Source organism: Puntigrus tetrazona, chromosome 13 (assembly GCF_018831695.1).
Source record: "Puntigrus tetrazona isolate hp1 chromosome 13, ASM1883169v1, whole genome shotgun sequence".
Taxonomy (NCBI): Eukaryota; Metazoa; Chordata; class Actinopteri; order Cypriniformes; family Cyprinidae; genus Puntigrus; species Puntigrus tetrazona.
Window position 1 is genome coordinate 13,390,053 of NC_056711.1, and position 15,795 is coordinate 13,405,847.

At 38.8% G+C, this 15,795-nt stretch overlaps 1 protein-coding gene across 1 annotated transcript; it reads right to left on the reverse strand.

Moving 5' to 3' along the window:
- Nucleotides 1-519: 519 nt before the first annotated feature.
- LOC122356824 lies at nucleotides 520-15,491 on the reverse strand. Its single transcript, XM_043255896.1, has 16 exons — nucleotides 14,930-15,491; nucleotides 14,547-14,597; nucleotides 10,041-10,141; nucleotides 9,783-9,912; nucleotides 9,533-9,582; nucleotides 8,830-8,938; nucleotides 8,276-8,434; nucleotides 8,065-8,182; nucleotides 7,876-7,937; nucleotides 7,637-7,762; nucleotides 7,087-7,166; nucleotides 6,837-6,983; nucleotides 6,217-6,413; nucleotides 4,647-4,776; nucleotides 1,886-2,070; nucleotides 520-682 (listed from the first exon to the last, which is right to left on the reverse strand). Exons 1-16 carry the CDS (start codon nucleotides 15,489-15,491, stop codon nucleotides 520-522), a joined length of 2,370 nt encoding a protein of 789 aa, XP_043111831.1.
- Nucleotides 15,492-15,795: the final 304 nt, after the last annotated feature.

The window sequence follows — 15,795 nt, forward strand, 5'->3', positions numbered from 1 at the left end:
AAAATAAGTTCAGCTTTAATATTTGTATTTCCATTAATGTAAGTCTTGCAGGAAGTTTCCTTGCCTCCTATTTCACAACAGCTGGTTTTTCAAAAAGTGTACAAAGTGAAAGCTATGACATTGATTTATTTTGTCAATTTGACCTTCATGGTTTAATGCAATTTAGAATTTAAAATGCCTTTTTATTCCCATGCAATTGCCATTTTTATGAGCAGTTTTTGACTGACCCACCCATTAACTGAGACTATGGCTATAACATTTGTATCAACCCGAAAACATGAAGTCATATCCACCCAAAAATTGCTCTGAAAGGATACTGAGACTGTAATACAGGGTAAACATATACCCTCTCTTCCTTTCATGACAAACGTCATTAAGGTAATAAGTGATATAAAACACAAGATGGGACAGGTGTGCCTGAGTGTGTTCCTCCAGTTCCTCCAAAATGTTAATGTTGACAATCTTTAGTTGGTTTACATTGCTTGGTGTTTCTGTAGCATTTGTATGTCCTGGTGATCCTCAGAGCTGAAGTTTGTCTGAAGTGGGGGCAGATGGTTCTTCTTGTGGAAGTTCTTGGGCCAGCTGGCGAAGAACAACGATGTGAGCACTGTGTGTCTTAAGCATCAGCTTCAGCTCATCCTCACTACTCCCCAAGACGTTAACTCCGTTTACCTCCACAAGCCTGAAACAGACACCCACATTCTCAGAACAAAAAAGCTGAAAGCAGTGCTAGCAGGTGCTATGTACCTACTTTACAAAGGGATCACTGGGTACCACTGGGTACAACCACTTTTTACCAAATTAGAAGTCCTTAACAAAAGTCTAGGTATAAGTCTAGGTAAAAGTCTAGTCTAGGTTTTTGATATTGGGAGTACACAAAATCCACATCTTGACAGTTTGCCATCTTGATAGAAACATAATACAATGTAAAAATATAAATTAAAATATAATGCAAAACGATTAGAAGCCAACCTTTTTTCAGGGGTTCAATTTAACTGCACAAATAAACATAATTACAAATAAAATATTTGTTTTTAATAATTTGCTAAGAATCCTTTGCAGGTAATGACTGCTTTTAAGGCTGGAACTCATGGACATATACTGCATGTATTTACTCCATTGTGATGCTTTTCCAGGTCTGATATTAGTTGTTGTTTGTTTGTGGGTTTTTCGGCTTTTAGTTTTGTCTTCAGCAAGTGAAATACATGCTCAACTGAGTTGAGATGAGTAGACTGGTCTGAGCCATTGCATAAAATTCTGACTTTTTACTTTTTGTTATTCTTATGTTTTGCCCCTCCCTCCTTTTGTTCCACATCCAATATTTACTGTGTATGTACATATGTTTGCATGTATATATGCATTCTGTAAAAAAAACCTAGATCACAAATGGAATATTCAAACTGAATGGCCATGTATTATTCATGTTTTTATCTGTTCCTTGAGAGTAGTCGTCCAAGTTTTACATTTCAGTGTTTTCCTGTTATGCTCCCTGTCTCCTACAAATTTCCATAGCAACAGGGGAAAAAACACAAGAGCTGATGGAACCTCTGTGATCCTCTCTGCTCTTAAAGGCTGGAAAATTTGGGACGACGCTTGGCATGTTTTATGAAAGGCCAATTAGAAGCTTAATTCATCAAAACATCTACTGCACTGAAATGACCTCTTTGATCTCACATTCTTTCACATTTGAGTTGTTTTTAAGACTATGACCCAAAGGTTACGGTTGGTGGAAAGAATAGATGAAAACATTTTTGGGTGTATCATTCTTTTAAAGGTTTCTGTAACATTTTGGTGCAGGTAAAGAAAAGTTTGAAAACAAGATTAATAATATAGATTCACACATTTATTAAAAGATGTTTTTTAAACCAATTGGGCTGACAATTACCTGTCATTCATGCAGAGATTAGCACCCTCACTGTGTACCACAATCAGACCCTGGCCCTCTACCCAGTGTGCAGAGAAACCGTAATGACCATCTGGGTCTGCTTTCACTTGGGTGGCCACCAGCATGACAGGAGACTGCAAAGAGACCAGCTGAGTCAGAGTAGGGCTCTTCCTCTCTGCTTTCTCCTTCAGGAAAAGAACGAAAAAAAACTGTTGAACAAGCATCAAAAACAGTGAATAGCTGGCGGCTCATCTCAATGAGACACCGCTCTGATTTTATAGTAACAGAAGTGGAAAGCCAAAGCATCTGTCCTTGAAAAACTTTTATAAGTGTAAAGTGTTAAAGCTGACAGCCCCATCGTCTGACTGCTGCAGAAAAATGGTCTTTATTATTTGTGGAGTAAGCAGGATTTAAATTAAGTTGTCGTCACACATACTAACTCCGTAAAGAAGGAGTTCCATGAATTGAAAAAAATTCCAGACAGAAATTTTGCAAACAATTACACAAAAAAATGGAAAAAAAAAACACACTGAATTTAAGGTGAAATTTTGAAGTAGAAGATTTTTCATTTCTTACAAAACTTCAAAAATTTGTTTTAAAGTCTACCAGACATCTAATTCTTATAAGGTATAAAACAGGTCGAATTTAATATATTTAAAATACAGTATAAATGTATATACAAAATGAGCTGTAAAACAGGTCACCAGAGGGGCTAAAACGTGTCATGACTCATGATGACTAATAAGCCCATCACTGGTAAACATGTAGGATCACATAAACCCACACCCCCAAACCAATAGCTGAGACAGAGACTGAATACAGGAAATGAGTGAAAAGATAGATGCAGAGTGATCAGGTTTCTCTGACCATGCAGCAGAAAGCCGAGGTGAGGGCTGGAGTCTCCTAGCGTGTGAAAGCCCTGCGGCCAAGGCTACTGAGCCTCTCCCCAGACAGGGGCACCAGACGGCTCGCTCACACAGGAAACCCCCCTGCAGAAATGCTTAGGAGCCCTTATCACCAAACTGTTTGGATTCCCTAGGGCAGGCTGCATAGCTTGGGCCTCGCTCAATTATTTAAGAGAAGCAGCATAAGGGCAGGTACTTAAGAATTAATCATTTTGGTCAACTTTCATTTGCTCATAATGTCATCCTAACCTGGTGATGAAGAGAGGTGAGGGTGAATAAATACTGTCCACAGAGCAAACAGAAACAAGAGCAAGTTGAACAATGGAAACACAGAATATAACTTGGCAAGTGTCTTTTAAACCGTAGAGGATTGGGAGGTGCTGCGCAAAGAACAATCAGTTGAGAAACGGGCACACCTTCAGAAATCCCCTAACTCTTATGAGATGGGAGAGGAAGCCGTGCCAAGCCCTGGATTGTAGGATTGTGTTTCGCATGAGAAAGGCTTCCGGACTCGGTTAGAAAAGCGGCTGGTATTAATGATATAAGTGAGGCACTGTCAGTTACAATAACGGATTCGCAGGGGCCCAGGAGTGTAGTGTTGCATGCAGTAAAATGGCAACCTCAAGATGGACTATAAATCTATAAGAGAGCCAAACGCTGCCACAACTATTAGCCACTGGGCCTCTTAGCCGCCAGTGCAGCTCAACACGGTGACCGCCAAGACATCGGGACGAGGGAACAATCAAAGTGAGCCCAACTTCTGGGAGCTCTCGTGCTTGGCCGCAATCACTGTATCTCAACCACCTTTCCCATGAGAATAGTGAAACCTAATCCGAGAGTGCAACCACGACTGCATCTCTGGCCTGAAGGGAAATTAAGTGCATTGCAATTGAAATAAAACAAAGAAGATTAGAAAAGGTTAGGGCCATATTATTTAGAAGGGTTTTCCCCTAAATCCCTGTATTTCAGTTTGCAACCCCACATTTGCAGCCTTGTTACTTTTTGCTCTATTCTAACAACTCCTACCCACCCACTTCCTTTCTTTTCTGATGCACTGCAGTCGCGACGGATCGCAGAGATTAGAGGCGATGATGAAATATTTCCTTATTGTCAGATAATCTAGGGAAAATAAATGGCAGCCTGCTCCTTATTAAGGCCTAGGCTTGCATTAGTTCCCAGACTGCTCTGTGTCCTGACCTGCGCCTTTCCCCTGATTAGGTCATATGATAAACATTAGCACCACTGCTTCTTTCCCACCAACTCAGCACCTAAAAACTGTGGCCTGAGGGCGGCAACGTGACACGCTCTTTTCTTGCAAAGCCCCGGTCGGCATGTGTCCTTTCATGGCACCTCGTTAGGTCTCTACTGATGAGATGAAAGAGCCGCTTTAAGAGCACAGAGGTGGGAAAGAATCACAGGTATGGTCACGACACGGATAGTTTTACACTAGCATTTCGTGTCATCCTGGCTTTTGAAAAACGAGTGGCGATGGTGCCAATGACTCACTGTTGCGGTGACTACCCTTACAAAATGACAATTAATTTGCTTCCCATGAAGATTTGTTTAAAGAGGTTGAAAGAGGTAACTCACATATTACGAGAAAAGTTTCAGGACTTCATGTCGATTAACTGTGTTCATTTTTCCCCAAATGTTTTTGTATGTCCAACAAAGTGCTTGCATATTGGGAAAAGCCAAGACTGTAATGCTCACATTAGTACCATATGTTCAGCCTCATTAAAATGTGGTCTAAAATAATAACTACTGGCCTGCGTTCACATGTCAGCACTATATCATTTCATACTGCACCAGAAAACTCTGAAAACCTTGAGAAACTAGATCGGGGGTTCTAGTCTCACCTTGGCCTGCATCTTCTCCAGAACTTCACGTAGGTGGGTCACTTGTCGATTGAGGTGGACTAGTGTGATCTCGTCTTTAAACACCTGGCAGTTTAGCCTCATCTTCTCCAGAAGCCGGACCTCCGATGGCCTGAGGAATAAACAAACTCCCTTGAGCTCTCTTAAAGGAATATGCACTAAAAGAATTCATCTTAAAATGTAAATTCTGAGAATTTTTATCCCCAAAATGACTTGGTCTGTTCTTTACACAAAGCTACTGTATGGCTTCAAAAGACTTGGAATATAGAGCACAAGTTATATGGACCAATTTTATGATACATTATTTATTATTTGGACCTTGAAAGTCCCTCTTTACATACAAAAGAGTTTTCAATATTCTCCTAAAAATTAACCTCTTACATTTAGAAAACAGAAAGAAGTATGGGTTTGGAACGACATGGAAGTAAATTATGACTGAATTTTTATTTTTAGAGAACTATTCATGTAAGCTTTGTCTTGGATTAGGAAGCTCATCTGTACAGACTTCCAATGTTCTGTCACTTTATATCAAAGATTAGGCTTTTTTATTATTCTGCGGCTTGATCTTAAATAAATGTAAGCGGTCTAAACCTCTCATGTTCTCAGACCCAAATATCTTAGATTAATGTTATCCAAAACCCTGAAACTTGAAAGATTTGTTTGCATTTTTGCTGGGGAAATGGCCAAGCACTTGAAGGACATAACGTAACAAAAAACAATAAGCCTTCAACTTAAGTGGCTTATCAGGTAATTAATGAGGACTTGGACATATTGATTCATGGTGGTATTTTCTCACACCCTTATCCATTCCTGCTTTCAATCTATTCAGCTCAAAAAGATGTCAGAATAAATCAAAGGCCGTAATGCTGAGAAAAAGCAGGAAACTACTGGGTGAGACCCACACCGGCTTTTTCCTTAAACACCCTCTCTTTATTTGCACACCTCATAAATTAAACAGGTACAGATTCCCATTTTGCAAAGGTAACTATTTTCGTATGACAAGGCTGGTTCTTAAAAACAAACTACTAAAAAAATTACATTATGAAACATCATAACGTTGAGTAAATTTTGACAAAACTACTATTTCTTTAAAAACTTTTAGGACTGTGAAGTTGTTAAGAAATTACATTAAACATCGGCATGATGTGTCCAATCATAAGGTGGACTGGGGAACAGCTTTCTCAGCACTTCAGGAAATTAGGACAAATCTGTGGACTACCCATTACCCTCATCCAAATGACCTTCAGTACTGACGCCACAGAAAAATAAACTGTAAACAGAGCATCAAAAATCACAGGATGTACTGCACACTCTCTGCAAGTAAATTACACTAAAGGCATCCAAAACCAGCTCTGATCATCAGTTCTTCCAGCCGCTCCTTCTGGAAGGCGGAACACATCATTATCCATAAAGAGCAATGCATTAATGAACAGTTCCTATCCCTCTTCCTGATCCCTGTGATAATCCTATATAATTACCCAGAAGCTCTGCATTAACATCCAGAACATTATATTCTGATTTATTCTATTATATTGTAAGAGCATATACTTACTTATTTTTCTGGACTGGTGCAGTGTTAAGATTGTCCCTGAGCGTTTGAAGGCTCTGTCTTTTCCTTTGCAGATTATCCTGGGCCTCACTGAGAAGTCTCTTTACTTCAAAGCTGTCTGTTTGCACTGCATCCATCTCCCCCTCCATCTTCTTCAGCTCTGAACAGAAGGCTACCAGACCATGGTAAAGCTCCTGAACCTGGTTATCATACAGACACAGATCAAGTAAAAGCAATAGTGGAAAACAGAGTTAGTTGTGCCCTTATTTCCCTTAGGGTAGGTTTATTTTTGCAGGTCTAATTCCGCGTAAGAGCATGCCTCTAAATTTCAGCTACAAAAAAGCTATTAAACATTTTCACCACCCAGGAAAAACAGATGCAGTTCATTGAACAGACACAGACCCTGTGATGACATGCTCTAAAAGTAGACACAATTCTTTTCTTTTCTTTTTAGGTTTTATGGCAAAATGCACAATTCTTCCTATTTAATAGGGTTTTGCATTAAATACCAACAAGAAATCCATTACTAGAGAAAATAAGGTTTTGTATAATTGAAATTTCAATAAAAAAAACCTTATACAGTTCCTGTGTGACAACCAGGGAACTGTATAGGATGTATTTACCTGTATGATAACATTTTGGAGGGAGGCCACCTGTTGATTTAGCTCCTGAATCTTCCCAGTGCTGTTTAGCAGATTTTTACTCTGAATATTGTCAGTGGTACAAATAATGTTGTTATCAGATGAATGAGGACCCACTTCCGCTGTTTCCTACAAGTTTTGAGAGGCAAAAGTTTAAATTAAATTTATTTTCTTAGATGGCTATGTTTGTTTCTTTTTTACTACATTGAAATACTCGTGCAATTCTGTCTACCTTCCTATATAAGTAAAGCTCCATTAGTCTCGTCTCTGAGCCAGGCAAGTCTCCAATCTGCTGCTCAGGGGAGAACTCATCTGAAAAACGTGGAAAAATAGAGACGGTATGTAAAAGTAAATTCACTGTGTAAATTCCAGAGCACTTACAAGCCACAAGCCATATATGATTTTCTCCAAACGCAAGACTAAATGGCTGGTCTTTTCCAAAGAAGACAAATGAAAAAGCTTTAAAAATAATACAATAAATTGACCGTAAGTCAGATTGATTTGATTAATTTTTAATACATACTCTCCTAGGTTTTTTTTTGTGTATGTGTGTGTTTGCATTACACTTTTTTACACAGGCCCATGTGGTTCTGAGTTTTGTTTTTCTTTCATAATAAAAATCTGCATTTAAAAATGCATGCACGCTATCTTTGATTACAGTTTAAATTTGCTTGACGATCTGAAACATTAAAGTGTGACAAACATGCAAAAATCAGGAGGGGCCTACAGTTTGTGCAGCACTGTAGATACTTTACTCCTTTTTGCTCTTTTTTATACAAAACCTTCACTGCTTTTTAGATTGAAGTGATCTTTGTCTTCATTAATTCCCAGCATCCTCAAACAGGACTCCACCACTTTTCCCACACTTGTCTCTTTGGGTGTCCTTAAATGGACTGTTCGATCTGACACTAAATCAAAATAACAGACAGACATAGGGATTATTAAAACTTTTTAATTCATTTTAAATATGATATGCTGAAATGTTATATGGAACAAAAAAATCACATGGACAGGATCTTACCATTCACTGTGATTTCAATGAGATGTGAGTTGTTCTGAAATTTACCATTTTGCTCTTTCTGTCTGTAAGAGAGAGCAGGGTACATATTCAGATCAACCTGTAAATACTATTTAAAAGTTATGAAAATGTAATTTTGGTAATGATTTGTGATTATGCCGTGTTTTACATTGTATGCAAAAGGAGATTTACCTGAATCTGAATGAGCAACGGTTTATGTTGATGCTGCTAACTTGAGGAGAAGATTTTGACTTGGTCATGGACACCAAAGCTGCTGTGAATTTCTCAACATTATGTGGACCAAACCTTTCTTTTGGGGGAAAGAAAACAAGTTGGGTACCAGACGTTTGCGGACCAAGTAATTAGATGTGGATTAAAACAGTTCATGGTTGTATTATTGTACCAAGGAGGGAGTCGAGTCTTTGGGTGGTGGAGTTTGGTGGGTGTAACTCAAGGTAAATGGCAGACAGCAGCCTCTCTTTCTCCTCCAGATCAGACACTTGAAGGATTTCAAGGGTGTTGAGATCAATAGAAGCAATGTGAGATCCACTGAATTCTGCCTCTGTAAGGTTTGATCCACCCGAAGCCACAACATTATTATTAAGATCTCTTCAAACTGTTGCTTATGATAAATAACACTAATGGGTCTCTAAAATGGCTCTTTATTGGTTTGAATGTGTTACAAATAGGCCTTGCAAATCATTAGCTAGGCCTGGTAAAAGTCTCTATGGTGTTGTATTAGCTAGTAAATACTGCTTTTCCTCTCTCTTTAAGTTGATGCATGGAAACACATTTCAAGTTGATGCAATAACTTAAAAGTGCAAATGAGTAAGTAATCCATAATCTGAACAGTTATTGGTTTGCGGTTATGCATTTGTCTCTTTGAATGTTTGGCGAATTTAAACATTTAAAAAGGGTGGGAATATGACAAAAACAAATGTGCAAACTGTACTTTACCTCTAATGAAGGGCAGGCATTTCTGTAGACCAATATTGCTAAACCACTGGCAAACCTCCTCCGTGTTCAGCTCTGCTAACGTTTTGGCTCTGTACCCATTAGAATCCCACTAAATACAGACAGATACAGACAAACACATACAAAGGAAGTTCTCAACATGCATGCATATATACATATAACTTTGTTTTTGAACATTTTCACAGAGAATAAATACAATGAAAGACGTGTCCACATAAAAAATATCAATTTAGGACATTCCATTTTAAAAGACGTTGAGTTTTTTTTAACCATGGAGAATTTTCTGTGTTCCTATGAAAACTTCTACATGAGTGTACTTGTTTATACCCTATAGCCATGGGTGCTCTGACTATGAGTATTTTCAACTTTCAAATGTGAAACTGCACATACTTTTACTAAATGGCTATAGTTTTACACTGCCTATGCTATTTTACTGACTTTGACATTTTAGAAGGTCAGTGTGGTTGTAAAAATAAGTGTAAATTCTAAATTATGCAGGGATAAAAGCCTGCTATGTTTACTGACGTGACTCAATCCAAAAATCAGAGACATGCTCTTAGGCATCTTACATAATGTGAATGAACAAAACTGCATTATCATCAAAAGCTAAAACTGCTTGAGAATCTGAAACATAAATTAAAAAGAGAATATTTTTCACAATCTTACACTTTAAAAATAACCTTACCTTCACTGCACTTTTTCCAGTATGGTCCATGGTCTGAGGAATGTATGATGCTGGAAAGAGGAAAAAAAAAGGCCTAGCTGGTGGACCATCTTAGAATCACATTTCCTAGCAAAGTCTGGTACTGGTTAAGTTATTTAGTCAAGAAAGCCTTTCTAGTTACACTAGTTAAAATGTCTAGTGGGAAGCTTCTGCACATCTTTTATAATTCAGGCAATGGGTCACAATATATGGTCACATCAATCATCTTTACCAACAGTTATCCTCCTTTGACGTGGAGATTCCTCATCTACAAGGATTTCATCTCTTCCTTGACATGTGGCGTGAAAGGTATGACTTCTTGTCACTGTATCGCCCAAACTACAGGACCTAGTGGCTGGTTTCTGTGACAGGATGACAAACAAAAGCATTTATGTAAAACCCTTTTAAATGATATATTTTGTATGAAATCTACATTACGTTAATGGGTTATATTAAACAGGTACCATTTGTAATGCTAAGTGTGTTTTACCTTTCGGTGTGTTAACATGCTTATCTTACTGCTTAGCGGTAGGAGCCTCAACTCTTCCTTTAGCAACTCATGGCTGCTGGCATCCTTGTTGCTCAAGTCATCTAAATGAGTAAAACAACACATCACTAAGATGTCAGCACATTTAGTAGATGCCCTCGGAGCGGATGGGAAAGAACTTTTGGATCCGGAGAAGCCCTAACTCTGTCTGGGTCATTGAGTCCATCTCTGGGAAACAAAACAAGTAGAACTTCAAGCTAACATGGGAAACACTGGTCCCAAACTTAAGTCTGGACAATTCCAAGCTCCATATTTGGTGTATCGTGCTCTGTGGTACACACTTGAAAGCTTGGTTGGAATTTACGTCAAATTAATAATGTCAGCCGGAAACAGCTACTTAATCTCTGTATGCTAGTGCTAATACTTGAGCTAATAATGTTGAGGAAGGAATGAAAGTGTTTTCTTTCACTATGATTGTTTTTATACTGGCTCTGTAGCATCAGTCATCACTAATTTATCCTGAGCCTTGTCTGCACACTCTGTAAATCTATGCCAACACACAGCAAACCACACTGTTGCAAAACTAGGCTGTCAGTAAAAAAGGACAAGTCAGGGACAGTCTGGCCAGTGGCATACTTTAGTGACCAGTGACATGCTATGTTTTCCCACAGACAGCAGACATTCTAACATTCCCATAACCGCACTGCTTTCCAAACCCCCTCCCTTTCCTTCATAAAAAAAAAGCAGGAAAAACAAACAAGTGCTGGGAATTGACACACTGAAATGACGGTCTTAAGTCCTGTCAAAAGTCCACTCTAGGATCCATGTTGTTTCTGCATAACAGGGAACAGTATGTGTTTGTCATCAGTGCCAGATTTAAACTGTACATTGCCTAAGGAATATTAATGGCTTATATCAATTCAATAGTTAAATATTAAGTGGAATGGTATATCATAGAGATTTGTTTTTTTGGGCCTATAGATTACAATACAAATTCTACACAACCAACACAATCTTGAAACTTCACAGATAAACTGATCTTGCACAACAATAACACTTCTCTCTATATCTGGATTTCCTTACTGGGAGACGTCAGACATTTGAGAACTGGTCTGGCACCATCATGCTGAGCACTGGAACCCCACGAGGCTGTTGTTGACCTTAATGACTCACGACTGTGCTGCCAAACACAGTACAAACCGCATCATCAAGTTCGAGGATGACATCGCAGCGGTGGGCCTCATCAGTGACAACGATGAGTCATCACACAGAATGGAGCATATAGTAGACTGCTGTGCAAACAACAATTTGTCACGAAATGTTGACAAAACAAACTGACACTGCAATGACCACCTCCCATAGCACATCAATGGGTCTTCTGTAGAGACAGTCAGGATGGAGACGTTTCTGGATCTGCACATCACTTGTACCACCTCACTAGCCAAAAAAGCACAGCAGCATCTCTTTGTGCGGTGACTGAGGAGGGCAAACATCCCCCCACCCTTTCTCACCACATTCTACAGAGAAACAATTGTAAGCATCCTAACAACATGGTTTGGAAATTGCAATGATTCAGACCATAAGGCCCTGCAATGCCTTGTAAAACAGCTGAGAGAATTATTGGAAGCTCACTCCCTCCCATATCAGACATTTGCCACAAACAGTGTGTGAACAGGACCTAAAGCATCACATAAGACCCCATCCAATGAACTCTCTGACCTGTAAAAAAGGCACAGAATTTCCATTTTTTTCACTATTGCTTTACGCGGGTACACAGGTCAGGAGTGTGAATGCACTTCTTCATAACAAAAATATGATGCTAGAGAAGCAATATGTAAAATTTGTTCTGCTGAGATATAAATATGCGATCAGTTCATGCCACTGTTCACTAATACCAGTCTTCTGCACCTTTCTGCTCCTTTTACCAGTGCATCATTTGCATAACATTTTCAAATTACCATTTGCATGTTGTTTTTCTGCAATCATTCATTATCTACATTATGCCCAAAACACATACAACTGAATAGACTGCAACTTAATATCCTTCATATAAGATTAGTTAATCATATGTATCTGTTCACTGAAGCATTTTAAGATTTATTTATGGTAGTTAACTTTGGACAACTTTGATTCACTTCAAATGTTGACTACTGTATGTTCAGTCATTTACCATTCAGCCATGATCCTTTGTTTTTAATTACATTTACTGCTGGCTTTCCAAAAATAATAATGCTGTGATGGTTGTTGAGGCAGGCAAATAGGACTGACTGTGGCAATAAGAATTATTTGGCTGAATTTAATTCAATTGTGGACAGTGGTGGGAAATTAGTTTTCTTAACATAAATTTACCATGTAAAACTGAATTAGACAAAGCCCAATAAACTTAGACATATCAACATCAACTGAATCTCTTACAGTTAAATATTAGCTAGCAGCAGCATGCTAAATGCTAAATACATGTCATGCATGTACAAGAGTTACACTTACACTGAAAAATCAGCAAAATAAATGTTTTGACCGCAATGAAAATGTATTCATTTAACTAAGATGTAATCATTTTATACTTTTAAAATGAAAATAAATATGACCTGTCAAGCAAGAAGAAAGGAGAGTGACTTCCTTCTAGTGAAGTTAAATTGTGAGATTAATTTGACCTTTAAACTGGCATTCAGAATTGGATCAACTTCCTAGACTAATTGTGTGAAACTGTCCAAACAAGATTTTTTTTTCCTGCAAAACTTGCACTTAAGTTAAGCTCTATCAACTACATCTATTGAAATTGTAATTATGAAAAAAAAAACATTGTCCTAGCTTGTTTAGTTCCCAGACGGAGCCAAAATGATCCAGCAAAGGACAGGAGGCTTTATAGAAACTGGGCCACTTCACACGGTCTGCGAGGTGCAGTCGGCCCTCTGACAGCCTCTGGTCGTTCTAGACAGTGAACAGGAAGAGGATATGTCCAGAGACTGTCCCCAGACTGCAGGGAAAACTCAGTAAAGCCAAGGACTTAACACAGGTCAAGATCCAAGGGAACCAACAACGAGATCTTGCTGCAGGAGAAAAAAAACGCATATATGCTGCAGTCCAACACATTCTACTGCCTGCAAACAGCCAGTAAATTGCAAAATGGATTAATGGAAAATCGCGTGGCTGAGGGAGGTAGAGGTACAGATATTTGGAGGATCAGAGTGAGAGAGGCCTTTGGGATCGTGGGAAGTATCTAGGTCTTTCCGCCCCTGCCAGCTGTTTCCACAGGGCTCCCACTGTACTCTGGACCAGTGTGAAACACAGCACCAGAGAATACAGTTTCCTCTGAACCAAACTCGCTGAACTTTCAGCAGAGTGAATTATGAAGAAACACATTCAAATGTTAATCGATTTAGGCTGCACCATAAAAACACACCTGTGTTGTCAGCATATGGTGCATCAATGGTCTAGTAAAACAACAACAGAAAAAAAACATTGAGAAAGACTCATTCATAGAAGATCTGTGGCAACTTCTTCAAGAATTGAGGAACAACTGTGTGAAGGCCTCTTACTGGAATACAATGCTTGGGAACAGGTCATATGGCCTCACGCTGGGGAATGTTGGGATAAATATCTACAAAAGATGCTCTTTGAATACAGAATGGCGTTTCAGTGGGTGTTGTTTCTCTAGACCAAACAATAAACACCTTCAACTTTCAGTAAGGAACACAGCTCACTTCACGAAAGGGTCTAAATATCTTTGCATCTTTGCATCTTTGTGCATGACGAGACCTGCACAGTTGCATGTCCACCCACACCCTCTGCCCTTTCCATTGAAAACCACACCTGAATGAGGACATGAGTGAAATCGTTAAAAAATGAATCATGAGAGTCACGAGAGTCTTCAGCATTTCAGAAAAAATATGCAGTTGATAAACAAATCAGTCTGTCTTAGATATCTGCCTCATCAAAAAAACACAAAAAAACTGTGATATCAAAGGTTATATAATTGTTACCTATTAACCTTGAAATACTTGTAGATGTATGTGCCCCATAAATTTTCTGTTATTAGGTTAAATTCTCAAAATGTTTTATTCCTTCTCTCTCTAATAATACAACACATACCACAAATACAATGTACCTTAGTGTTCCATGAGTATTAAAGACATCAAATTTTAAATATATATATTTTATATGACCTCTCAACACTGACAGTTAACATTTTCTGAAGGTTAATGTATAGACCTTTCAGAGCATGGGAAAACTACAATAAGCATGTCTCACTTATTTGTACAATATTCATAAAAACCATATAAGACATGAGTCTACTACAATCTATCACACTTTGTTCTCTGTTTTGTTGGAAACAACAGTTAAACATGCAAAATAGACTAATAAAATACTGACTGTTCATAGTAATAAATAAAGAATCACTATGTATGGTATAGTATTTATTAAAAAATGTGCATAGGTTCTCAAATACTAGCATAGTTTCCAGGCCACAAAGACTACAGTGAAGATCACAAATCAAAGGAGACTCACCCAGATTATGTTCAGTGAACTGCAGCAAACTGATTCCAGTATTAAGGCTTCCTGACAATGCAAACACAAAAGTGACTATTTCAGATCTGATCATGATTAAAGCAAAATTACTCTCCAATCATGTTTAAATGTGCCAATGGCCTCATCAAATTGCTGAAGCCTCTTACGTTTTCGTGGGTATTCAGGAAGAAGAGGTACATGAAAGTTGCTATGCAGGAAATGGATTGTAGACTTGTCTATGCTCTTCTTTTGGCTGTTTCTTTTCTGGAGACTTCACCTGTGGGTGTTCTTCATCTTTTGTCTTACAATTAACTTCAGACCCCAAGTCTTGGTCTACATCTTCCTCGCTCTCTTTTGCTCTCCCATAGCAGCACTGCCAATACTATCCACTCCTTCGCTGCCTGATGTTTGCTGTAGACTCTCTTCTTCTGAGTTTATGTCAAAGAACTGGTCATCATCTATTACATCAGAAGGTGTTGGAGGTATGAGGTTAATGACCGGAGGAGTGAGAAGACAACCATCTCCAGCATTACTGCTGCCAGAACCATACAGAAGAGAGTCAACAGTACAGTCGTCCTCACTGTTTTGGATCGCTCTAGACTGAAGCGGTAAAGAGGAAAGTGGTGCGAGTTTCTTCTTCAGAACTGCTCTTTGGCACATGGACACAGAACTGGCAGAACGGCCTATGGTGATCTGTTGAAGTAGACCTTTGTGCTCAACATCAGAAAGGCTAAATCCTGGGTTGTCTATTCCCAAATCTTCAACAACAATATGGACGTTCTCTTCATCCACAACAGCCTTGGGATTCTGTGGCTTTTCCTGATTGTACTCCAAGCGGTCGTTCTCGCCCGTCTGGAAGCAGGAGCAACACAGGAACCTTTGTACAACACCGATACTGTTTTCTCGCCTGGAATGTCGGTTATCCGCATGGTTTGCCATGTCCATCTCTACTTCCTACTCATTCCCTGTTGTTCACCAAAAGCCCTTCTGACACTTTAAGTCCCAAAAGAAACTAAAAGTCTGAGGATCACAGTGATATAAACATAGCTTTTTCACCTCTATCACCTAAACCTTCACAGAAAGGAAAACAGACCCCCTCAAAGCAACAATATGCAAGCCTCTTTCACCAAAACCCTTCTAGCATTAAAAAAAATAAATCCTCTGTAGGTTGTTGCTTAGCAGTGGCCTGAAAGAGAATAGGATGAGGTTTTATGCTTTGGCTCTGATGAATACTTGAGATGAATGCTAG

Excerpts from the sequence above, each read along its gene's own strand:
- LOC122356824 (XM_043255896.1), bottom strand. The coding sequence starts at position 15,491 with ATGGACATGGCAAACCATGCGGATAACCGACATTCCAGGCGAGAAAAC. Across the intron at positions 14,598-14,929 it reads AGGCAGCGAAGGAGTGGATA|GAAGCCTTAATACTGGAATC; the intron begins GTATTGGCAGTG and ends TTGCATTGTCAG. Across the intron at positions 10,142-14,546 it reads GTTCACTGAACATAATCTGG|ATGACTTGAGCAACAAGGAT; the intron begins GTGAGTCTCCTT and ends TTACTCATTTAG.